The sequence below is a fragment of the Lissotriton vulgaris genome, chromosome 2_1 (genome assembly GCF_964263255.1).
Source record: "Lissotriton vulgaris chromosome 2_1, aLisVul1.2, whole genome shotgun sequence".
Taxonomy (NCBI): Eukaryota; Metazoa; Chordata; class Amphibia; order Caudata; family Salamandridae; genus Lissotriton; species Lissotriton vulgaris.
The window spans coordinates 766,934,588-766,960,704 of NC_141687.1; the positions used below are offsets into that span (position 1 = coordinate 766,934,588).

The following is a 26,117-nucleotide window of genomic DNA, read 5'->3' on the forward strand; positions in this document are numbered from 1 at the left end:
TCAAGTTAGATCAATCCCTGGTATTAAAAGATCATGCCACACAGGTCACGGGAACCTGCATGAGAGTCATTGGCCTACTCAGGAGGGTGTTCCCATATTTAGCCGACTATCATCGGAGAACACTAGTACAAACCTTAGTTATGAGTAGGCTTGACTACTGCAACGGATTGTTTATATCCGCTAATGCAGAACAGCTGAAGAGACTGCAGGTTGTTCAAAATACTGCTGCCAGATTGATCCTTAACGTCCCTGCGAGATCCCCCTCGCATCCCTTACTGAGCAAGCTACACTGGCTCCCAATACACCAGAGAGTACAATTTAAGATATGTTGTACCATCCATAAATGCTTGTACGGAACTGGCCCTAGGTACCTGACTGAAATCTTCCAACTTTATCAACCAGGAAGATCCCTAAGATCTGAAAATCAAGCTCTGCTACAGATCAAAAGAGAAAGACAAGGAGGCCGGGCCCTGGCATTTAGAGGTCCTACTTTATGGAATTCATTACCCCCTTTCCTAAGACAAAATTCCAATCTTGTTATTTTCAGAAAATACCTAAAGACGTACTTGTTTCCTACTCAGCAATCTTAGATATGTCATACAAACTTTCTGTCCCTACTTATCTTCGGAACAACACAGCGCGGAGATATCTCCTTGGAGATCGAATTCCTGCACTCTACAAGAAATATAAATAAAATAAATAAATAAATACAAGTCTTTGTCACTCCCAAATGACCTTTATGGGCCATTCTTATTATAGCATTTCTAATTTCAGCAGGAGGAACACCTTTATCACCTCTTAACTAAATGTTATCCTTTACCGATAACTCCTCCCACACTTGAGCAAAATTACTCAATTCCCCTGATAGATTTCTAACTTCTGTCCACCTCTTTGTCGAAAACTCAATTGCTTTGGACAAAATGGGATCTTTCGAACCAGCTTCCTTCCAATCATCCTCTGAAATAGATAATTTCCATTCCTCAATAGTATCCACCAACGCCACACATTCAACGTTATCCTCAATTAAATCATCATCATCATCTTTTTCCATTGCCATTCTAGATAAATAATCTGCCCGAAAATGTTTCCCTCCCGAGATGTGTCTCGACTCAAAATTGTATTCTTGAAGTTTAGACACCAATCAAGTCAATCTCTGAGTCAAATTGTTATTCCCAGACACTTTACTGAAAATAAAAGAAAGAGGTTCATGATCAAACAAGATTATAAATTTGCGACCCCACATATATATCTTAAACTTCTGGGCTGCCCAAATGCAGGCCAACGCTTCCCGTTCTATGGTACTATAATGTCTTTCGAATTGTTTAAGTGACCTTGAAGCAAAAGCAACGGTTTTCTCCTTACCATTAACTTCCTGACTCAAAATTGCTCCTAACCCATTTATGCTTGTATCCACTGAAATGTTTGACATGCAGTCATCACGAAAAGCATGGAGTGCTTAGACTGAAACAATCAACTCTTTCACTTTAGCAAAAGTTACATCAAGCTCATCAAACCATAAAAATGTTTTACCTTTTTTAAGTAACACGTGAAGTGGTTCAACAATTTAGGCATAGTTGACTACAAATCTAGCATAATACTCTGCCAGACCTAAGAATGAGCGTAGGGAATCCTTATCGCGGGTAGCTTTTTTCATTTTTTAAAGCCCTGATAACTGAAAATTTTGGTCTAATGCCAGAACCTCATATCGTATGACTTAGGTATTCCAGCTCATTCACCCCGAACTTACATTTGTCCTCTCTTACAGTCATACCACGTTCCCCTAGTAAAGAAAGCACTTTCCTCACTAAAATATTGTGCTCGTCTAAACTCTTTGCAAAAATTAGGATATCATCCAAATACGCCTGCACTCCTTTCAGATCTTTGAACATGTTATCCATAAGCCTTTGAAAGACGCTGGCAGCCGTTGCAAACCCGAAAGGGAGTCTCAGAAACTTATAAGCTCCAAAGTCGATCAAGGAAAACGATTTTGCCCCACCCAACTTCGCTAAAACGTGTATCTTGGGCAGTGGATGACAGTCAACCTTAATGTTTTTATTCAGACCCCTGAAATCTGCATACAACCTAATTTCATTATTCTTTTTACAACAACCACCATGGGGGCGACCCATTGTGAAGACTCCATAGGTTGAATAATCCCTTGCAAACACAAGTCATCCAGCATTTTTTTTAACTCACCTTTCACACTCAATGGTACGGCTCGCACTTTATGTGCAACCAGAGAAGCATCCGGTAGCAGCTTATTCTTGTGTTCTACACATTTTACTAGACCAACTTTATCACTAAGAACATTTTTAAATTCCTTCAAAAGATCCATGCGATCAAATTTTGCATCTTCAATACAGCAAATGGGCAACTTTCTATCTCTTTTGGGATTATCATCACCCGGTACCAAATATAAACCCATTCTAGCAAGATCTTTCCAACCCACAATGTTTTTCCCTTTGATGGCTGCATATATTTTGGTACAAATCAACCTCTCTAACGTCTGTAAATTGCCCATGAAAAATCCCAGCTTGTCAATGTCCTTCTTCCCAAATTCTTTAGAGTTGACATCAGTTTCCAAAAGGACAGTTCCTTTTCCCCATTTTTCATAGAAGGTAGAATCACAAAGAATGGTGATAGGCGAACCCGAGTCAGCCATAATTTTCAATTGAACTCCTTTGATGGTCGATGAACATAAAGGACCTTTTATCTGTTCTTCACCAGAGTTAACAACAAATTGTCCATAGATTCAAAGCAATCTTCCAATTCTACGTTGATTACCTTTATCGTTTTTTTCTGAAACCTGCTAACTTCTTGAAAATGCCCAATCTTTTTACACAAAGAACAACGCTTATTCAAAGCTGGACACCCTTTAAAATTGCCAATATGAAATTTCGAACCACATCTATACCTGAAGTTTTGGCCTTTTTGTTGAGAAGGCTTTGACACTTTATCTTTAGAACGCACAGCATACAAGCCCTCTTCATTATACTCATCAGCAACCAAGTTTACCTTCGGAGTAACTTCTGCCATCATTGCCTTGATTGAAATGACAGATCTCTCAATGCTTAAGGCTAAATCTATAACCTCAGACAGTGTAGGGTTTTTACAACTAAGTATCCGTTCTTTATTTTTGGTGAAGCACAATTAAATACGAGTTAGTCTCTAATATAATTATCCAAAAGTGGACCAAAATTGCATGAAATCGCCAAAACTCTTAAAGCTCCAACATATTCCTCCACTTTCTCATCCTCTTTCTGTTTACGCTTATAAAAATGATGTCTTTCTAACATAATATTAGGGGATTCGTCAAATTGTTTTTTTAATCTAGCAATAGCCTCAGAATAAACATTTCATTGTCTGTGCCCTGATTTACCAGAAGGAGGAGGGATTGGAGTTAAACTGTTAAAAATACGTTGCGCTGCTAAACCCAAACTGTCAAATAATTAAGCAAATTTACATGCCGGAGAATATTCTGTGGAAACAATAGCTACTAAATGGTTTTGAAACAACCCAAACCACTCTGTCCATAACATAACAGGTTTACCCAGTTTGTCCAAAAATGGTGATGGTTGAGTGATATCTTTTGCTGAAGAGATGTTCAGTTGAAAGAAAACCGAAAACTCTTAACACTGTACCTTGAAAGACACACTTAGAAAATGTAAATAAACTCTCTGCCTCCTGAAGGCGTTTTACTAGAGTAGAGTCGTTAAATTGAGTGAAAAACTGTAAGTTCCATTGAAAATACGAATCTGAAAGAGACACGTTAGTGATAGATTCCTTACCTTAGAATATCCCCAGGCGTCAGACTGGATCCGCAAATTTTTGCGTAGCAGTACCCTTGCGCGTCGGTAGGCGTCGTCTGCGGCTCCGCGTCCATCGTCGGCGTCGTGGGCGCCGTGATGACGTCATCGGAGTACTCCGCGTGCTGACGTCAGTTCTTCTTTTTTTCGCGCCAGCAAGCGCAGATCTGGAAAAAGCAGTACTTTAAGTCACTTTTTCACTAGTCTTTTTGATCATTTTTCTTGAGTCTTGCGACTCCGGGCGGTGCCGATAGGGATGCCAGGTTTCAAGCCTTGTGAGGATTGCGACCGACTGATGTCGGTCACCGACCCTCACCTTCTGTGTCTCTACTGTCTCGGCGGCTACCACGATGACAAGACCTGCCCCGACTGCCGGGCCCTGACTTCGAAAGCTAGGCGGGAGCGGTCCCGCAAGCGACTCGAGCTCCGGCAGTCAGCCCCACGCCGTGAGAGGTCCCGGTCCCACCGGAGGTCGAGGGACAGGTCGCGGGGTAGGAGCCATCACAGCTCCGAGAGTCGACATCACTCCTCCGGGTCGAAGTCGTTGTCAGGTAAGCACAAGAAGTCGAAGAGACGTCATCTCTCTTCTGACTCCCCCCGACGCTTGCGCGACGCGGCCGGGGTTTCGGGTGACACCGCCCACGCGGCTCCGTCAGAGTCGCGGGCGTCGCAGCCTGCTCCACACCCTCCGGTCCCTGGGCAGAACGGGACCGCGGGGGAGATCGAGCGCTTCCTCATGGCCATGAGGTCCCTCTCTTCCGCGACGGGCTCCGCGGCGCCTTCGGGCCCAGCGGACCCGTCTGGGGCCCCTAGCGGGTCGGGGGCTTTGGTCCGACGCTGCCGGCGCCTTCGGGCCCGGCGCCGCAGGGCCCCTCTGGATCTGCTTCGGGATCTGGGTCGTCGCCGGTGGACCTAACGACCTCACCGGCGCCGGTCCCTCACTTGTCTCTTCCGGCGCCGTCCTTGGGCGGCGCCGTCCCCGATACCTCCCTCGCTCCGGTTCTGGCGTCGGAACGGCGCCGCTGGGCGCCGCTTTCGACGCCGCTTGGGGAGTTTACCTTCTATGAACCGGCCCCATCATTTGACAACCCTGATTATCAGGGGATGGGTGATGAGGAGTATTGGGAGGGGTCTGAGGACCCTCTGACACGAGAGTGTCAGTCTCAAGAGGACTGGACAGGTGGACTTGGAGATGCCAGTGGTCTGGGCACCTCTCCAGACACTGGCTTTGTCTCACCTCCTACCGTGGCTACGGAGGAGCGGACAGCCTACAGTGTGGTGTTGATGAGGGTGGCCAAGGCCTTGAGCTCCCCGTGGCGGCCGTGAGTACTAACCTCCTCACTAGGTCCTTAAACCGCAGTCAAGCTCGGCCGAGCCTCTGCTGCCGTTTAATGAGGCCTTGACCGACGTTCTTTTGGGCACTTGGTCCATGCCTGCTACAAGTTTGCCCGTAGATAGGAACGTGGCCAGACGCCACCGCCGGGCCCCGGGCGACCCATGTTTCCTGTCCACCCACCCCACCCCCGAGAGTTTGGTCATCCAGGCTTCGAATTCCCAGACCGCATTCCCATCGGCTCCGCCGGACAGGGAATTCAAGAGGTATGAGCAGTACAGCAAAAAGGTATTCTCATCCCTTAGTCTGGGACAGCGATCTTCAACACCGCATGTTTCTTGTACCGCCTCACCCACTCTCTTTGGGATACGGTCGCGGAATTGCTGCCAGAGTGTCCGTTGGAGGTACGGGCCAAACTCGGCCAAGCCCTTGTGGAAGGCCGGGATGCAGCAAAATATTCTATCCGGTGTGGGCTGGATACCACCGACTCACTGGGGGGCAGAGCGATGGCAACGACGGTGGCGATTCGTTGCCACGCCGGGTTGAGGTCCGCCCACTTTTCGGCCAATGTCCAGAATACACTAATGGAAATGCCGTTTGATGGCCGTCGCCTTTTTGGCGACAAGGCAGACCATGCGCTTGAGCGCTTTAAGGACTCCAGGGCTACGGCCAAGTCCTTGGGCCTCTCGGCCCCACGCCAGCAAACGGGTGCCTTTCGCTCCTTTCGTGGCCAAGGAAGGGGCGCCCCCACACGTGCTGCCAGCCACGCACCGCAGACTAACATCCAACGCAGTGACGGCTGTGGAAACCGCCGTGGAGGCGGTCGGGGAGGCAAGCGGAGCCAGTCCACACCTTCCCCCGCAGCATCCGCCTCAAAACCCTCCTAGTCCGTGCTTTCAGGCCCATGTGACGCCAGCGGGGGGCAGGGTTCGCCATCACCACTCCCACTGGCGCACTGTCACATCGGACAGGTGGGTGCTGCAAATCGTCCGAAGGGGCTACTCCCTCGCCTTCGAGACGACCCCTCAAGCCATGCCACCGCAATACCACCGCGTATCGGGGGATCATCCGCGGCTTCTGCAGGAGGAAGTTACGGCCCTCTTGGCCAAGAGGGCCATCGAGCGCGTTCCTGGGCCAGAAGTAGGGTGTGGTTGCTACTCCCACTACTTTCTGGTACCCTAGAAGGGCAAAGGGGGCCTACGCCCTATCTTGGACCTACAGAACGTCAGTGGCTTCCTCCGGAAGGAGAAGTTCAAAATGCTGACACTGGCTCAGGTCTTAGCTGCCCTGGACCCATTAGACTGGATGGTAGCTTTGGACTTGCAGGACGCTCATTTCCACATCCCCGTCCTGCCGGCCCACCGGCGCTACCTGCGGTTCATGGTAGGCCACAAGCACTTTCAGTTTACCATGCTCCCCTTCGGCCTTACCAGCGCCCCTCGGGTGTTCACGAAAGTGATGGCGGTGGTCGCAGCTCATCTGCGCAGGTTAGGGGTTTCAGTCTTCCCCTACCTCGACGACTGGTTGTTGAAGACGGGCTCGCCCCAGACAGTCGTCAGCCACCTCCAGACGACGGCGGACCTCCTGCACCACTGGGGTTCTCCATCAATGTGCTGAAGTCGCACCTGTGCCCTCTCAGAAGCTCCTTTTCATCGGAGCGGTTCTCGACTCGGTGCAGTTTCGGGTTTACCCCCCAAACAGCGGGTTCGGGATATACAGGCTCTGATTCCGATCTTTCAGCCTTTATCCCGAGTCTCGGTCAGGTTGACGCTGCGGCTTCTGGGGCTGATGGCTTCCTGCATCCTTCTGGTGAATCACGCCTGTTGGCGGATGCGGGCTCTGCAGTGGGACCTGAAGTTTCAGTGGGCCCAGCATCGGGGCAACCTGTCCGACCATGTCCTGATCTCGGAGGGCACTGCGAGACAGCTGCAGTGGTGGCTCACGGACCGCGATTGGGTCAGCGGCAGATTCCTCTCCCTTCCCCAACCGGAGCACGTCGTTGTGACGGACGCGTCCCTCCAGGGCTGGGGAGGCCACATAGGAGAGGCGAAGATCAGAGGCCTCTGGTCTCCGGCGGAGTCCCGGCTCAATATCAACCTTTTGGAGCAGCGGGCGATTCGTCTAGCACTGAAGGCATTCCTCCCCTCTGTCTGGGGGAGTGTAGTGCAGGTGTTCACGGACAACACCACCGCCATGTGGTACTGCAACAAACAGGGCGGGGTGGGGTCGGGGACCCTCTGCCAGGAGGCTCTGCACCTTTGGCAGTGGCTGGAACATCAAGGTGTGACCCTGGTGGTTCAACATCTGGCAGGTTCTCTGAACGCCAGCGCGGACGAACTCAGCCGCCGGTGCATGATGGATCACGAATAGCGTCTGAACTCGGGCATGGCGCAAGGCCTCTTTCAGCAGTGGGTTGAGCCTTGGTTAGATCTATTCGCCACCGAAGAGAACGCGCAATGTCATCAGTTCTGCGCGTTGGAATTTCCAAGGCGGCACTCGCTCAGAGATGCTTTTCGTCGCGAGTGGAGTTGCGGTCTGTTGTACGCCTTTCCGCCTATACCACTTCTGCCCAGAGTGCTGAAGTGAAGAAGATCAAGCGCGACCAGGCACAAGTCATCCTCGGGATACTAAAGTGTCTCTTTCAGATGCACAAGTTACTACTTGTGTAACGATATGTTCGAGGCATGTGGGCTGCTGAATTCATATCTGTGCATAGATCGCCGCCTAGTGTTGGGTCCGGATGATTGCACATTGTTGTCCTGGAAGAGTCTTCGAAGTATCACAAGATAGGTGGCTCCTCCTTTGGACTACAGTGCGCATGGGCATCCTCTCCATCCTCAGATTGTTTTTTTCCGCCATTGGGTTCGGATGTACTTTCCAACACTCCAAGTTCGGAATTACCTAACTTTTCTCTAAAGGCCAAAAGGCCTTCGGATACGTCGGTATTGTTCAGTGCTCTGTACCAATACACTTTCTAAACATCTATTGCACTTCGGTCGTCGATTGGGGCCGTGAGGCCTTCTCGACACCACGTGGACCAGCCGTCGATGGAACGAAGTCCATTCAAATACTGCCCGCAGTGCAACTCGAAGTTCCTGCACACAGATAAGCATCCCGTGTGCAACAAATGCCTATCTCCAGATCACAAAGAAGATAGTTGCCTGGCCTGTGCCCAGTTCTGGTCGAAAAAGACTATCCGGAATCGACGGGCAGCGAGGCAAGAAATGCAGCGGTCGGCACCAGAGCCCGATAATATCTTCGACGATGAGGAAGAACTAGCGAGCGCCGAAGAATCGGATCAAGACGGAGATCAGTACTCGGAGCACGACTCCGATGATTACCTCAAGGAGGAGGTCCAAATTGTCGATCTCGAGGAATATGATCAAGACATCGTAGCTGTTGAAGATGACTCTAATGGCGAAGAGTGGCGAACCGTGAGTACACCACCCCATATAGACACTATAACTATATCAGAGACTCAGGTCGAGGCATCGCCAGCAGGCCTTAGCCAAGATCAACATTCTAGTTCTACAGCCCCGCCATACTGCCCGGCTAAGAACATATTCAAAGAGCTCTCTGAGACACGTCATACGGCACTGGTTCCATTGAAACCGAAACTCGTCGACAACACCGTCTTCGGACCATAAGTAGTCGAAACAAAAGTAATCAAACCAAAGGTCATCGAGCCGAAGGCCTTAGCTCCAACACAGCCTTCGAAGTTAAAGACCGTCGAGTCGACTTCGAAACCGAAAGCTGTCGAGTCGAGCTCGGAACCTAAAGCCGTTGAGTCAACATCGCGGCCAAAGACCGTCGATTCGACGCCAAAGCAAAAGCACATCGAATCGAACACAAAACCAAAGCACGTCGAATCGAGCAAGGTAGCATAGAGCATCGACAAGGGGTCAAAAGCAGTCGACTAAAGTAAAAGGCCTACGCCCAAAATTAACGTCGAACCGAAAGTGAAACTTAGGGTGGAACAGAATAAAGCGGTTGAGCCGAAGCGCCTCAAACCGAAAAAGGGCACTGAGACAAAGCCTCAAACACCTAAAACACCTAAAGACACTGTCCAACCGACCAAACTGCTCGGACCGAAAAAGGTGGCGAAGCCAGCCAAAGACGTTCAACCAACAAATCTGTCGACAAACATCCAAAACCTATCCAACCACAAAAAACGGTTGAAACCCCTAAGCATATCGACCCACAGACAAGCAAACTAAAGGCTGCTGCAACAAGGCTAAAATCTGTGGAGGACGAGCTTATTCACCCAGACCCCGCCACAGAAGACCAGTCAAAACTGTACATTAACCCAGTAACTGGTAAAGTGACTGATTATACAAAAAAGAAAAAACCTTTACCAATAGAGGACTTTCCTAGAATACCACTCAAAAAGAAGAGACTGTGCTACCTCTCCAATACTTTTTGAACCTATCAATCCAGCAATGCCTACAACCCCATATGCCCCAACATCACCTGAATACAACCCAGATGAAGATCAGGATGCAGATGTGGGGTTTGGTTATCTGCAAAACCCAACTGGAGACCCCGACCAACAGCCTTGGGGTGCAGGAGGAGAACCAGACAATGAAGGGGCTCTGCCCATTACAGAACCTATACTTTACCCAACTAAGCCATCACCCACAGAAGATACTGTGGCCTTTAATTCTTTACTTGATAGAGCAGCTACCTACCATAATGTAGATATGCACTCTGATGCTATTGAAGAAGATGTTCTCTTTGATACGCTTACAACATCTGAGAGACATATCAAGACCTCCCCATGTTGAAGGGTGTCTTAAAACACGCACATGACATTTTTAAGGACACTGCTAGGGCACGGGTCATAAACCCTAGAATTGAAAAGTAATATAGGGCTACATACATCAAGGGTCAGCTACCCCTAGACTCCCTAGTGGTATCCAACGCACGTAAACGGGCTAATTCCCAAACTACCGGAGAGGCTGCTCCTCCAGACAAAGAGAAATAGATCTTTGAGGCATCGGGCAAAAGAGTAGCTGCTCAAGCAGCAAACTCATGGAGAATTGCCAATACACAGGCCTTGCTGGCCAGATATGACAGGGCACACTACGACAGCTTGGAAGAAATTCTCCAACATTTACCTGATCCCTACAAACAGCAGGCAGATGAACTTATACAGGAGGGAAAGCTCATCCCCAATGCCTCAATTAAATGTGCCCTAGACGCGGCAGATACAGCGACCAGATCCATCAATACTAGCGTGCTGCTGAGGCGACACGCATTGCTCCGCATATCAGGCTTTAAAAATGAAGTTCATTCCACAATTCTTAATCAGCCCATCAACCCAGACTTTTTATTTGGTCCAGCAGTTGACTCAATTCTGGACAAAATGAAAAAGGATGCTAAAACAGCAAAGTCCATGGGAGCTCTCCAGTCCCAACAACACCGGGGCTCCTTTCGTCGCTCCAATTATAGAGGAGGAGCGCGAAGTAATACATCACAGAAATCCTCCAACTACAAAAGTAACACGCAATCCACTTACAGCAAAAACACTAACAGGGGTGGATACAGAGGCAATAACACCAAAGGAAGGGGTCGTGGAGGAAATGCAAATAGATACTCCACTAACACCAAACAGTGACTTTTTGGCACTACCCCCAGACCATATAACACCGGTCGGGGGAAGACTACAACAATTTCTGCCAGTCTGATTAAATATCACAACAGACAAGTGGGTCAGGAAAATTATCCAACATGGCTATTGCCTAGATCTCACCTCAACCCCACCCAACATACCACCCGTGCACCGTCCAATGTCACAGGAACATTTAACACTACTGCAGCAATAGGTCATCAGTATGCTGCAAAAGGGGCCATAGAACCAGTCCCTCTACAACATCAAGGAACAGGAGTATACTCCCTATACTTCCTAATTCCAAAGAAGGACGGGTCTCTCAGACCAATATTGGACCTCAGGCCCCTCAACCTGTACATTTTGTCGGAGCATTTTCATATGCTCACTCTCCAGCAAGTCTTACCATTGCTTCGCAAGGGAGACTTCCTAGCAACTCTGGACCTCAAAGACGCATACTTTACTTTCATATACCAATACACCCTGCTCACAGAAAGTATCTCAGGTTCACCATACAAGGACAGCACTACCAGTTCAAAAAACTACCATTTGGTGTCACAACAGCTCCACGCGTCTTCACCAAATGTCTTGCTACAGTGGCGGCACATCTCAGGAGGCAACACATCCATGTGTACCCATACCTGGACGATTGGCTAATACACGCGCCATCGGCCCAGCAGTGCGCCAAACACATGTCAAAAACCATCCATCTCCTGCACAGTTTAGGCTTCTCACTAAACTACCCAAAATCACATCTGCAACCCTCCCATGTGCAACAATACCATGGAAGATACTATAAATACACTGGCAGCAAAAGCATATCCCAACGCAGCACGGATCAATGGCATACTATCATTGATCCAAAAGTTCAGGCCCCAACACTCCGTACCAGCTCGAGTGTTTATGCAACTAATAGGCATGATGGCCTCATTCATATTCATAGTCCCTCATGCCAGACTACACATGCGTCCTCTCCAAGAGTGCTTAGCAAGGCAGTGGAACCCGGCTCAAGGGCAATTACAGGACCTAGTGTTGGTGACCAGTCGGGCATACAACTCTCTGCATTGGTGGAATCCACAAAACCTTTGCAAAGGAGGACTGCTCCAAGAGCCTGTCCCACAAATAGTGTTAACCGCGGACGCATCCCTTCTAGGATGGGGAGCCTATGTCCTATACTACACAGTACAAGGACTCTGGACTGTACAACAGAAGAAGATGCACATCAATCTTCTAGAGCTGATGGCTATCTTTCTAGCCCTAAAAGCATTCAAGACACACTTATGCAACTAAACCGTGTTGATCCGGACGGACTACAGGGAGGAACACACTCGCCACAGCTGTCGCACCTAGCTCAAGCAATGTGGAAGTGGGCCATCCAAAGGAACATATTTCTTATGGCAGAGCACCTCCCAGGCAAGGACAATCAAGTAGCCGACCTGCTCAGCAGGCACAGTCAACAAATGCACGAATGGGAGATTCACCCCAAAGTGCTCCAACCATTCTTCCGGAAGTGGGGACACCCGGAGATAGATTTGTTTGCCACAAGCGAAAACGCAAAATGCCAGTACTTTGCCGCCAGGTTCCCACATCCACAGTCGCAAGGCAATGCGATATGGATGAACTGGTCAGGCAAATTTGCGTACGCTTTTCCCCCAGCTCCATTAATACCGCTAGTGGCACGCAAACTACGCCAACATTCACTGACGCTAATCCTAGTTGCTCCCACATGGGCAAGGCAAACATGGTACACAACGTTCCTAGAACTGTCAGTGGTGCCTCATCAAAGACTGAGACTCACACCCAATCTCCTAACTCAGAGCCATGGAGAAATCCAAGATCCAGATCCGCAACAGCTGAACCTGGCGATCTGGCTCCTGAAATCCTAGAGTTTGGATACCTAAACTTGCCTCCAGACTGTATGAACATTATCAAGGAGGCAAGAAAACCCACTACCAGGGCATGTTATGCAGCTAAGTGGAAACGTTTCGTCATTTACTGCAGAAACAATGATATAAACCCACTTGATGCTTCTACTCAAAACATAATTTGCTATCTCTTGCACCTACAACGCTGCAATTTAGCCTATTCATCCATCAGGATACATTTAGCTGCATTAGCAGCATATCTTCAAAACAGGCAACACCTTTCACTATTTAGGTTGCCAGCAATTAAAGCGTTTATGGAAGGACTCAAACGCGTAATTCCTCCAAGACACCCACCTTCACCGGTCTGGAATCTAAACATTGTTTTAACCAGACTTATGGGCCCACCTTTTGAACCACTACACTCATGCGAAATACAATTTCTTACTTGGAAGGTGGCTTTCCTTATTGCCATTACTTCGCTTCGAAGAGTTAGCGAGCTCCAAGCCCTAACTATTCAAGAGACATTTATCCAAATACATGCAAATAGAGTAGTTCTCAGAACAAACCCTAAATTCATGCCAAAGGTGGTATCCCATTTCCACATAAATCAAACCATCGAACTGCCAGTGTTCTTCCAAAATCCACAGACAGTAGCTGAAAGGGCCTTGCATACTCTAGATGTCAAAAGAGCTCTGCTATACTATATAGACAGAACTATGGCATTTCGAAAAACAAAACAGTTGTTTGTTGCTTTCTCACCGCAACACAAAGGCAACCCTATTTCAAAGTCAGGTATAGCCAGATGGATCGTTAAATGCATCCATATATGTTATTTAAAGGCAAAACGCACCTTAACAGTTCCCCTAGGGCGCATTCCACACGCAAGCTAGGGGCATCCATGGCTTTCCTGGGTAATATTCCTTTACACAAAATTTGTAAAGCAGCCACATGGACAACCACACATACATTTACAAAACACTATTGTGTAGATGTACATTCAAAACAGCAAGCTGCTGTAGGACAGGCTGTTCTCAAAACTCTTTTTCAGACTGCTGCAGCTGATACAGGTAGCCACCGCTAAGGGAGATACTGCTATACATTCTATGCACATATATGAATTCAGCAGCCCACATGCCTCGAACGGAATATGCTACTTACCAGTATGCATCTGTTCTTGGCATGTAGGGCTGCTGACATTCATATCTCCCACCCACCTCCCCGGTGCCTGTCGCAGCTGCAGCATTCACTCTTTGCATGGACATCTCTTACTTTACTATACTCCATCTCTGCCACAATGGCGAAAACAATCTGAGGATGGAGAGGATGCCCATGCGCACTGTAGTCTGATGGAGGAGCCACCTATCTTGTGACACTTCGAAGATTCTTCCAGGACAACAGTGTGCAATCATCCGGACCCAACACTAGGCGGCGATCTATGCACAGATATAAATGTCAGCAGCCCTACATGCCAAGAACAGATGCATACTGGTAAGTAGCATATTCCATCTGTAAGAGACATTAGTTAGTGATAGATTCCTTACCGACCCACCCATCCTCCCCGTTCTGCGAACCGATATCTAGGGTTAAGGTCATGCCCTTTCAGGGCCCTAGTTTCAATGGCACCAGTGTTGGTTTTTAGTATTGCTCTGTGTTTCTGGCGCGGAAAAGTTGTGTCTAAGAACTGACGTCAGCACGCGGAGGCGGCGTCTAAGTACTCCGACGACGTCATCACGGCGTACACGATGCCAACGTCTACCGATGCGCAAGGGTACTGCTACGCAAAAATTTCCGTATCCAGTCTGACGCCAGGGGATATTCTAAGGTAAGGAATCTATCACTAACTAATGTCTCTTACAGATATATTGTTACACAAGTAGTAACTTGTTCTTTCTGTGATGTGCCTGTAACCAGAGGAATTCATTAAATTGCTGTCGAAAGTTCACTACATATTCTCTCGTTGACAGAAAGTACCAGTTAGTGCACATGAAATGTTCAAAATTCTTTAAATTAAACTCTTGAAAGCAGAGAATAAGTCTTACTGAAATTGCTGTTCGAAAAATGCAGTTGTTCCTAAAATGCAGAAAGAAATGCCCATTCTTTCCTTCTTCAACCAAAATACTCGACCAAAATTGTCACAGTAATGAAATCGATGAACTTCCACAAATTCAAAATAGCGGCACGTTTCTTACACACCGCCGGGTGGTTCAGGGCACGTTTGAGCAGTTCAGAGTGCTGCTCAAGCGCCGTACGTCACTGTCAAGGCTCAGATTCCCGAACGTCTGAGCAATATCAGTAGAGCGCACAATGGACTCCAGAACTCAGGTAAGCAAGCCTGTCTTTGTATCCTTTCAAAGAAAAGGTTGCGCTCCAAAGACAACTGTTGTCGACAACAGCTTTATGTATGACTGATGTGATCGCCAACAAATAAATACGACAACCGCTCATCATCCGCTGTAAAGTGAACCCTTCAGTCATACAGGGAAATCATTCCATAATGAGGCGATGTTCACTTACTCCGAATCTATATTTAGTATGACACCATCCATCACCATACTTGATCCAATCCTACCGTAACTCAACGAACCTCCCAGACAATTTCAATTCTTTGGAGATGTAGTCGATACTGTCATAGAGGATACTGTGGCAAAAGGCTTCCAATTCACTTAGTTTTCTGTAGAAAATGTTAAAGATGTTCTATCCAAGAAAAATCAATAAACACCTTGCGTGGGTCGGTGAGTGAAGCAAAAATTAATCCCGATTGTCGCCAATATGTAATGAATCGAACAGTCATTACATGTAGAAGAATTATTTATTTATTTAATGAAGTACTTCGCCCACAGTCAGGAGCGCCTTGACAGCCCGGAGTCCGTTCAGCAACCGAAGCCTCTGAACTAACCTCGAGCTCAAAAACATTTGAGACCAATTCAAAGCATTACATGAATAACATTCTATAAGGAATGCATTACACATAAAACATTCTAAAAGAAGATCCATTACATCACCACTACAATCAGCCACAACTCTGCCCTCTCAGAAAAAAATGCACAAATGTGCATAAAAGTCAATAAAGAGTGAAAATTAAGCTGATTCTGGGACAAGCTCATGTACATCATTTCCCCCAAATGCTAGGGTAGCAGAAGAGACATTACATATTTTTCTACCTGTTCATGACATCATCGGAAGTGACACCATATATTCTCTAATTTGTTGTTAGAGTGTGGTGTCACTGTGTTCTGTACTGGAGAATTTTAATACAATTCTGGCTGATAATGAAGTCGGTACGGTACCATGTCTCATTCAAATGACACCCTGGCTTTCAAGTTTCCCACATTTGGGTGTCTGACTCTCACCTTCTGCCAGCACTTTCCTGTAATTCTGTCATAATAGGTGACCCTTTGGAGACCCACATGCCCTAGGAGCACCCTAGGATCCTCTTTGGTGCCTGTTTTGGGGATGGAGTAGGTGGAACCACTTCTGACTTTCTCACTGTGCGATTGCCCGGGCCAAGGGCAGACCCGTCAAATTCAGGGCAGAGCCACCCCCTTTGGCATTGATTTTCCTCAGCGATATAATTTAATGTAAACTGTCAGCGCAACCCGCTGTATAATAAAGGTACTGTCTTAAACTTTCTTTCCCCATATATGCTGGCTGCAGACTTCTTGTTTTTTCCATACATCCCCTACCAAAGTTCATTAGTTTCTGGTTGATAGCTTGTGTCCCCATTTTGGAATAGGAAATGTATTGTACTGAGCAGTCATATTATCACTTTTCAGTAAGTAACTAGTTTTATCCTATTGTTTATCAATATATGTATACATGTTTGTTTTAACTGTGCTTTAGCCATGCGTGCTCTTATTCATGTAGATTTTATATGTATTAGATTAATGTCCTTTTGTCCACTGTAAATTGGAAGATGGTGTTTAATTGTAGTTGCCAGTATGCAAACGGAAAGCCACAGGTAGTCCAGAATGCCTTCATAGCCAAAAAAGGTTGAACAAGCATGTGGCTGATAACTGCACAATCAATGGCATTGATTCATTTATTCAAGAAGTCGAATCAGTGCAGAAAGTTACGGCTTCGACAAAGGGTATGAAATAAGTTAGCTAATATTTTTTATATAAAAAAGACATGGTACAAAAAAGTTGTTCTACTGTGAAAGATGACCTGTCGGGGAATGTAACCTCTGAATTGACCACGACTTTATCGCAAATTTGCCATATTTCCCATAGTGGTAGTGCCCTACTAGAACGCTGGTTGTTTACTCCAGTCGTTCTAAGATTGCGCAACAACATCAAACAATTTTCTTGTTTTTATACCTAGATCTAACAAAGATACTAGTCCAACAAACTATCTCCAAGTGTGAATGCCCTTTTCAATTACCTGTTTACAAATGCAAAGTAAGTCAGAGTCTTAGGCGAGAGATGATTCATCTAAAACGGGTAGTAAATGATCTTGTTAGCCTCATGCTATTTCACCCAATAGTATCACAAATCAGTCTGCTAGATAAACCTGTAGTGGGTGATGATTCTACCTGTAGTCCTAAACTATTTAGAAAGAATACAGCTGATGATGCCACAGATGGGTGGGGGAATGGTTGGAGCATACCTGAGGCCACATGCCAGTCCAGGAAGACGATAGAATTAAGATCTCATACAGGTACCAGCAGCACTCTCACTTGGCAATCATTCGACTTCCCTAGCATGGCCCCAGCAGAGACGAGCACTCAAAGTTCAAATTATACTGGCCCTGGAAATGGTTAGACCATAGGCAGTTCACATAGATAGTGGTTTACATGACATCAGGAATGATAATTTACACGCTAACACTTTTACTTATTCCATGAATTCCAAAAACCAGAGCATAATTTGAATGTCTCACATCCTGAAACTGCACTGCAATGTATATGAAAACCAGGACTCTTTAAAAAAATAAGTTTATAAACTGGACTCGATGTGTTTGGGGTTGCTGCATCATCGTTAGGTCAGACATAACGCAAGTAAATAGCATTTCTACATTGAGAGAATGGTGGGACTGCATTGCGTTAACATTAACAAATACTAGGTCTGTACAGTGTCTGATCGCTCTAGAGCTCAGGTTTTCTGCAGTAGGGGATCCAGCTACCAAGTTCAAATTGAGGTCACCTTATACTATGAAGATCCTTAGTAGGCCAAGGAGACCACATTACACCTGTACGTATCACAACAGAGCCCCAAACAATCTAGAAAGCCCTTTATTAAAATATCTTCATTGATTGTGTTTATCCCCGCCATCTATGACAACCACTGCAGAACAGACATCGAAACGTAATTAAACTAGGCTCCTGGTGAAGTAGATTACCTCCACCCCCCCATCCCTAACTTTTGGGAGCATTAGTGTTGAAATCCATAAATGTTTGGGAATGTTTACTTCTGAACCAGCTGACCAAAGACCTTTAGATAGATTGACCTAATTTTTACCATGTACTGCGCTAGTCAAAGAATCCATTCCAATTCTTGATATCAGACTAATATTTGCGTATATCATATGGAATATAGCAAGGATGAGGCCCAATTTAGCAGATCATGGTTGGGGCACATTTATTGAGAGTCCAGGTTTGTACTTATTCCAAGATCTGGGCGCAACTACTCCAGTACACAAACTGGGATTGAGAACTTATAATTTAGAAACTCTGGCTTAAGAAAATGGGCATGCCTTCATAGGGACTAATAATATGGATAAAAGTATCACTCCATTGAAAAGTGAGACCTCAGAAGTCATTGTCTGCTTGATTATATGCTTAGATAATGAAAAATCTATCACCCTACTAAACATTTAAAATAGATCCACTTCCACTGGCAAGGAATCTAAGATTCTGTTGAAACTGGTTTCTATCCTAGAATCCCAAAATAAAACCTGTTACATAGATATTGCTGGAGATCTGAATACCTTGTGTGAACTATATGGGGTTGTACTTAATGTCGTAATGGAGGAAGATGAGTTCCAGAATGTTCCTGTCTTAGTATCTCCTGCTAGGTTTAGCAGCTTTAGAGGGACATTCAAGTTCATTTGTCTATAGCTGTCTTATGGGCACCATGCCTGCAATGGCCAGTCCAATTCAGATAGCCTGGCACAGTTCACTCATAAGGGCAATCCAAAAAAGCCACATTGATTATATAATGTTGGATCTCCTTAGCTGGAACAAAATGGCTGTCCTCCCACGACTTGATAGTGATCACAAACCCCTGATGTTAACTCTAAAAAAAGATTTGATTTTGCATCCTGTGGGAGTAAAAGGTCCATCCTTCGACACCGACTCCATCATAGTTACAAATAATAGGAGAAATGTAAAATGGTATGACATAAGTTCCTCTCAGGCAGTCACACAAATAATATGGGAAGCACTTGTCCTGGTACTATCACTTTCTGCTCAAAATAACATTGATAATGAATCTATAATGGAATAACACAGGTTTGAACAATTAAGGCAACTCCTTACCAAGGATAGAGGCCTACACCATCCACCAATTGGTAAAATGTGATGGTTTGATAAGAGCTGCAGAGCCACCTAGGAAATCTTGCTATCCACAGTAAATGAGGAAGAAAAAATGAGGCTAATAGATGTGAGGGCCAATTATAAAAAAGATAAAAACTTCAAACAAACATAGTTGGGAGGCTAAGTGCTGGGATAATCTCGAGGAAGCATGCTAGATAAGAGACACTAAGGCCCTCTGGCATAGTATCACCCTTGGGAAAAGGGGAGGTTCATGAAACTAGAAATACTCATGTTACCGCATGAATAGGTTTACCATTTTTCGAATTCATACTACACTAATTATCCAGAGCAATGTGATTTACCCCAGCAACCTTTTGCCTACAGCATCTCTAGCTATATCTAAGCGTATTCACACTATAAGATAAGTTCATTTTGAATATTACCCTGACTGCTAAACAAGCCCAAGAGACAGGCAAAGCCCCTGGCCTGGATAAGATTCCTTCTGATTTGTTCCAAACTTAGTCCTTTGTTTGGGGTGTATACAAAAGGAAAACTTCTCAATGCAGTAACTTCAGGAGTTTCAATTCCTGCCACGTGGAAATCATACATACTTATAAAAAAGATTCCTACACCTGCTAACGGAACTATCACTCAATAAGCTTCATTGATAACGTCTAGAAGATTTTCTGCAAGCAAGAGTTGGTTAAACTAAATCAATGGATACATGAAAATTAAGTAGTGTCTCACTTGCAGGTAGAGTTCATGCCAAGAATTAGCACTCTCAATCAGGCTTTTTGTTTCCTCGTGGTTAAATGGAAGACTGAGGACCTTTCTAATGTGCATTTTTAGGTTGCCTTTGTTTATCTGAATGCCGTCATTAACATTGTCCCATCGGAAGAACTTTGGAGGGTACTGGAAAATAGAGGAATCCCTTCTGGGTTGCTTTAAATCTTAAATAGGTTACGCGCAGTACATAATGCACAGGTTTGTTGGAATATTCAGCGGGAACTAACAGAGACATTCTGTATTGGATGAGGGGTCATGCAAGGGTGTGTATTTGCTCCCACATTATTTATTTTATATCTATAAACAATTGCATCCCATTCATACTTACTTGTTCCAACAATGCTCCAACTGCTGGCTATAAAGTTGCTGTCCGTTTTTGCTGAGGACACTTGATTGTTGTCAAAAACATCAAGAGAAATACTAGATAAATTCAGTCTGTGAATATGGGCTTGAGATAAACTCCAGCAAAACCACGTTTATGGCCTTTATTTACTACAATCCCTTCAAAGTAAGCATCCTCTTAAATTATACAATTTTAGAAAGAGAGCATGAATGTGATTACTTGGCCATTTGTTTGTCTGAACCAAATACCGGGCTACCCCAAATTAAAAAAAGTCAATTTACTAATAAACATAAATCAACTGGCTTACTTAGATCCATGAAGAGTTTCTCTCATTAGCCCAAATCCCCGTTGTTGGAAATGTATATGGCGTTAATGAGTGCAGCCCTGTATGGACACAGCTGTGAGATCATTGCAAAGTTGAGAAAGTAGATGTAATGTAGAAGACATTTTTTTAATCACTCCTTAAAGTCCCTCAAAGAGCACCTTCCAATGACCCTAATGCAGCTAGATCTTCCACATCCATCTCACACATCACAAACCTGAGGTCTTTAATATACTATTCTAGCATCGGAGGCACAGAGAAACTCCATTCCTATAGTGAGGCCTTGTAGATAAAATCCATAGACCTGAAGTTCTTTGTTTTTTATGTACAAAGATTTTTTGACTCTTGGCTTACTGAACTAATCCGATAGTGATCCCTAATATGCATTACAAGTAGTTAAAATCTGATATTGCCAGGTTATGTCGGCCCAACAGACTTTAGTTGCCCCTGGTAGATTCAGAAATCATGTTATGAAATTCAAATGTGTAAACCATTTTAAGTACTTGGTGGACTATGTAAGGCCTGCTAGCACTGGAGCACTTTACGTCAGATTTAGCTTGGGCACTTTATTATTCGGTGCTTTTATTGCAAAGTGTTGAAATCATACTACAAGAGAAACTGATTGCTCAGTTTACCACGAATCTAAAGAGAGAGCGGGGCATTGTTTTATTTTTCTGCAGAGAAAACACAAAACCAAGTGATCAAATCATGTAAAATAGGATATGTAAATCTGATAAGTCTCCTCTGGTAGTCTTTATGCTTTCCCAGTTTCTAGTGTCAGCTTGGACTATTAGGAGAAGGATACTTAGTAAGTTCAAGTTGTACCAATAATTCAATGTCAGAGGTATCCTTAATACCGCTAACCGATTGAGAGCCATGCACAGTGCCCAGCTACAGGAATGTAAAATACTACAACCCCAAGTAATCGACTTGTTTCTCAGATTCAAAAATGCAAAAAAAATATTCTAAGTGCATTGCATAAAAAATATATTTTCTGCTCCGGACATTGAATTGAGTAAAATTCTTTATACTTGGAAACTTTGTAGGCTTTCTAACAACCCTTTATGCGACAGTGTAATTTTCCTACATTTCAGCATGTTGTGTTATTTAAAAAGTGCTCAACGCTACTCTCGAAGTACATCATGTTAAATCTCATTTAGAGCCTGATTTAGATCTTGACGGATGGGCTACTCCGTCACTGCGGTGATGGATATCCCGTCTGCTGAAATATAAATCCCATTTAATTTTATGGGATTTATATTTCGATCTAAATCAGGCCCTTAATTTGTTGCATTTGAGACCCACCAAAATAGTGTTGATCCATTCCTGTGTTTTTGATTTATAAATCAGTGGTGTATTAGTGTTTGTAAGAGGCTCACCCGTAGATCAGACTTGTTGAGACCTATACCTAATGCTCAATTAATGCAATGATTTGGCCCATGATGAGGACCTAACGCAAGCAACATGGAGAGAATGCCGTAGAATGCTCAGTTTTAATGAGCCTTTTTAAAGTGTTTTGAATACTTAAAAAGTTTTGAAAGGTATGAAGTTCACTTGCATCTCGCCACATGTGCAAATAGCATTTTTTGTTTTTATTATCATGTGTTACATGAAAGAGGTGGATTTTTAAACAAACGTAAGCAGCAGCATATACAACTGCTAAGCATTGAAAGTCAATCCCAATAGATTACTCAACTATGGTTTATAATTGTAAAAAATAAATGCCAGTGCATCATGTTTAGAGTAGAATTGGAGCTTTTCATACCTCCCCATGTGCATCATCTGTCTCCTAATTTCCACAGTTTGAACTCCATAGTCGTTGTTTGTTATCATGTCTGGAAGAATGTAACCATTTTATTGGAAGATATACAAGCTAATTTGATGACCTGCCGTTTAACAGCGCGTGCGATTCCAGTGAAAAAACTGACTTAACTGTAGAACATTGTAAGCAAAAAAGGACTATTGCACTGTTTGTGCACTGTTTGTGTTGTTATCTGCATTTGCTTGTGTAGTTCCTGTCCTGGACATTGGTCTGGCTGCTACATGGACATCCTTGCATACGTTTATCAAACACTACTGCCTTTATTCTACCAAATTGTGTGGTTCAGGACCTCCCTCTCTCATGCTTGCTCAATTGCTAACGCAGGACTTGACCCTAATAACTTTGCATCTATTATGCATTTGTTCCCCCACAATGTGCTACAGTCCTTATACTGTTTTGCAGCTCCTAAACCGGTTAGGACTGTGCTGTAAGTGCAGCCATTGGCACATGGTCTTTCAGGAACTGCCAGGTTTCATGAAGAGTAAGGGTGAATCAATTCCTGAGGAGACATTGAATTTTGCTACTAGATTAAGAATCAATAGCTGAGCTAGTTTCTCACCCACTGGCCATGATATTGCAAGCCCTTGCTGCCAATGAGGATGGAATGTTCTTTAAGGATCGTGCTAGAAAACCACCCTCACTGGCCCTACAAGGTTGTGTGTAACATTCGAAAAAGGTGAAATTATCTGTTGCAATACCTCACCCCCCATTACAGACCATCTGAATAACCCACATCTGCTTCTGATCACGATATAGTCATGAGGTGGCTTGGAGTTCAGGTTCTTTAAGAACAATAACCTCATGCACCCTGGACACTGTTGCACCATCGAGTCCTGCTTACCTCCTCATCTGGGTACAAGCTGCTTCTTAGACTGTATGAGCCAACCTCTTTGATCATGATGTTACAGGCCTGTTGCACAGAGACTTTGTGCTTGATTCCCTTCCCGGCAATTGTATGAAGGTCGAGAAGAACCATTGCCATTGGCACTATTCTGATGTCCTAATTTATTTTGTCTGGGAAACCCTGAAACCATACTGATACCCTGAATAGAAACCCAGGACTTGGCACAGTCATATACACTTCTGCGTTCCAAAAGAGAATTTTAAGTAATATTTTAATAGGTGCTACTGCATAACCGTACAATAAACAATAGAATAATACTAGCTTTATTATCAAAGTCCTAAATATGTTTCCATTTATATTACTTACTCTTGTACACTGTAGACACACAAGCACAGATTATTTCTCAAGTTCCTATGTATCAGCATTAGATGCCTCTGTTCCATATTATATGCTTAGTAACTCCTTCATTACACAAGGTATGGCCTTTCTTATGTCACGAATAACCACTTTATGCCAATTAAGGTTGTATACAATAAGGCCAGAGGTATACTTTAAAATGTCACGGATGCTCTAAAATGCCAAGAATGAGAACTGTTATACTGGGCCCCCCATTAGGCCAGAGAAGTGCTTGTATGTGCTGAAGATTGCTAACCTTTGCACATTGTCATGTGAAAGCTTCCCATAATATGTTTGGAATGGCAATTGGCATGCCATGGGTGGACACTCTCTTGTCATTTGTATCCCCAATATGCAGAGAACAGTCACCATTGTACCAGGTTCAGATGCCCACTTTATGTAAAAATAAAATAAAAAGAAATAGCTGCATTTATGTCAAGACAATTTTAATTCCAGGAATCCGCTCTTTACTGTCAATGATGTAACATCACTGACGCCCACAAATACTGCCTGTAGATTCCAGCCAGTAGATTCCAGCCAGTAAATTGCTTTTCATGATGCAGATTTCAAATGTGCACCTTAGCTTTGCTGGTTTAACCTATGTGTCCCAGGGAAGCAAGGACACACTGGAGGTGTGATTTATTGCAATAATGGTACTTTCCAGCTTTAACAGTCTTGAGACCAATGTGGCAGAGTAAATTATATATTTTTTAATAGATTAGGCAAGTTTCTCACAATGATCTGGACAGTAATGACTTTGTTGTTTAAACCTGTACTGTCATACCTACATTTTGTTTAATTTCATTTTTCTGTAGAGCTCCTGTCTCCAAGCAGTATCAATAGGCTGGGAAGGTGGTGTTTATGTACAAACATGTGGTCACACGTTACATATAGACTGCCATAAGTCTTATATGGAATCATTACGGGTAAGTGCAGCAATTAATTTTACAATATCTTATTACAAATACGCTTTTCGTAAACCCTAGCTGTCCTAATAATTTGCAGTAACTGCAGTTATGATACCTCTAACCACAGATTCATCACCTTGTGAAACAGAGGCAGATTGGACCAAGAGATTCTTCTCAGCATTGTTCTCATTTGTCAGCAAATGGCATCCAGTGGCTCCGCTTGACTTCATCCCACCCCAAAAATGAAGCTGAAGCCACATAAAGGCGCCACCCCTGCACTCTGATGTCAGTTCCTTCCTTTACATGCCTTCCTGTGTAGATCCAGAGTACGCTTCCTCAACTTCTGATTCTTTTGATGAGTTTTTGTCAGATCTTGTTTTTACCAGTATGTAAGGGATTATATCCAATTGTAAGACTACAGGGTTTTCATATTGTTGGGACTGTCACAAGCATCTCCCTGGTGCATTTGGTCTTTGCACAGCTTCAAGTCTTGGCAGGACAGCACCCGGGTGATCACCAAAACTACCTGGGACCACGAAGCACAGATGCTTACAGGTCTGTCCCTGTTTTAGACGCGGACATGGTCCCTTTCTCGAGGCCGTTCCTGCGAAAGGTCATCTTCATGCCCCTAGGCATCAGGTAAGTCAAAATCAAAGAAGAAGTTGAAGCAGGTATTTCCCAAGTACTGCCCTGCCACTCTTGTCAAGAGAAGACATAATTGTGGCTCCCCCGGTCCCCTTCTTCATCTCATACAGCTGAAACCCGAATTCTATGTCGGGACCGAAGGCTTCGGATTATGCTTTCCCTTTCTTCACTCTTTATTTTATACAAAACTCGCAGCAGCCCCGAAAGCTCAACAGATGCTTATACGCCCCAAACAAAGGGAAAAAAGCATTAAACGCTGAAAAAAATACAGTTCTCAAATGTCCAAGAAACAACAACTTCCATTAATCCATATAGATAGTGTCTAACATTAGTACCTCGACAGTGTCCATGACATGTAGAAAGGACGTCCATCTTGTGTCCTCTTCCTCTTTCTTCGCTGCTTCGCAGCCAGTTAAGTGCTTTGTTTTCATTATCTCTTGTGGTGTAATAGTTTATGTCCTAATTGTGATTTTTAGCGGGTTTTGCGCTATGGGGGGGCTCTGTGGGGCGTTATCTTCTTGTTTTGTTCCTCCACAGAGCCCGTTGTAAACGCAGGAACGTTACAGCGTTCCTTGCGCGATTTTACCAGTTTGTTGCGGTCTGTGTGGCAGCTAGGGGGTGCTGTGGTGTCTTGTTGCTTCTCTGCGCGTTTTTTTTTCCTCACAGAGAGGAGATGCGATGAGGAGCGAGACGCGCCAGAGCCTTGACCCCCGCCACCTCTCCCGAACGCCCAGTGCTTCTGGGTCTGTACCTGCCCCAGTAATTAAAGAACGCCCCGCATTGCGGTTTTACCGCGCAGGGCGCCTGCGGGCGGATTTTACAGCACAAGTTAGCGGTTTCAACCGTGTTGGGCCTGTCCGTGGTTGGCAGTGTCAGGAGCTGCATGAGGGTGCTGCCTTGTATTCCGGTTTTCAACCGGGCCTAATTGTTTGTTGACCTTCGGCCTCCCCACAATTTTAGTGCTTTG

At 44.8% G+C, this 26,117-nt stretch overlaps 1 protein-coding gene across 7 annotated transcripts in view; it reads left to right on the plus strand.

Annotated features, from left to right (window-relative positions):
* Positions 1 to 26,117, plus strand: part of UBR3 (ubiquitin protein ligase E3 component n-recognin 3) — a 2,118,328-nt gene that overhangs the window by 1,453,668 nt on the left and 638,543 nt on the right. For all 7 annotated transcript variants that reach the window (XM_086956098.1, XM_086956102.1, XM_086956099.1 and 4 more), the window contains one exon: positions 24,413 to 24,523. In XM_086956098.1, the coding sequence (XP_086812224.1) occupies positions 24,413 to 24,523 (111 nt within the window). The remainder of the gene's footprint in view (positions 1 to 24,412; positions 24,524 to 26,117) is intronic.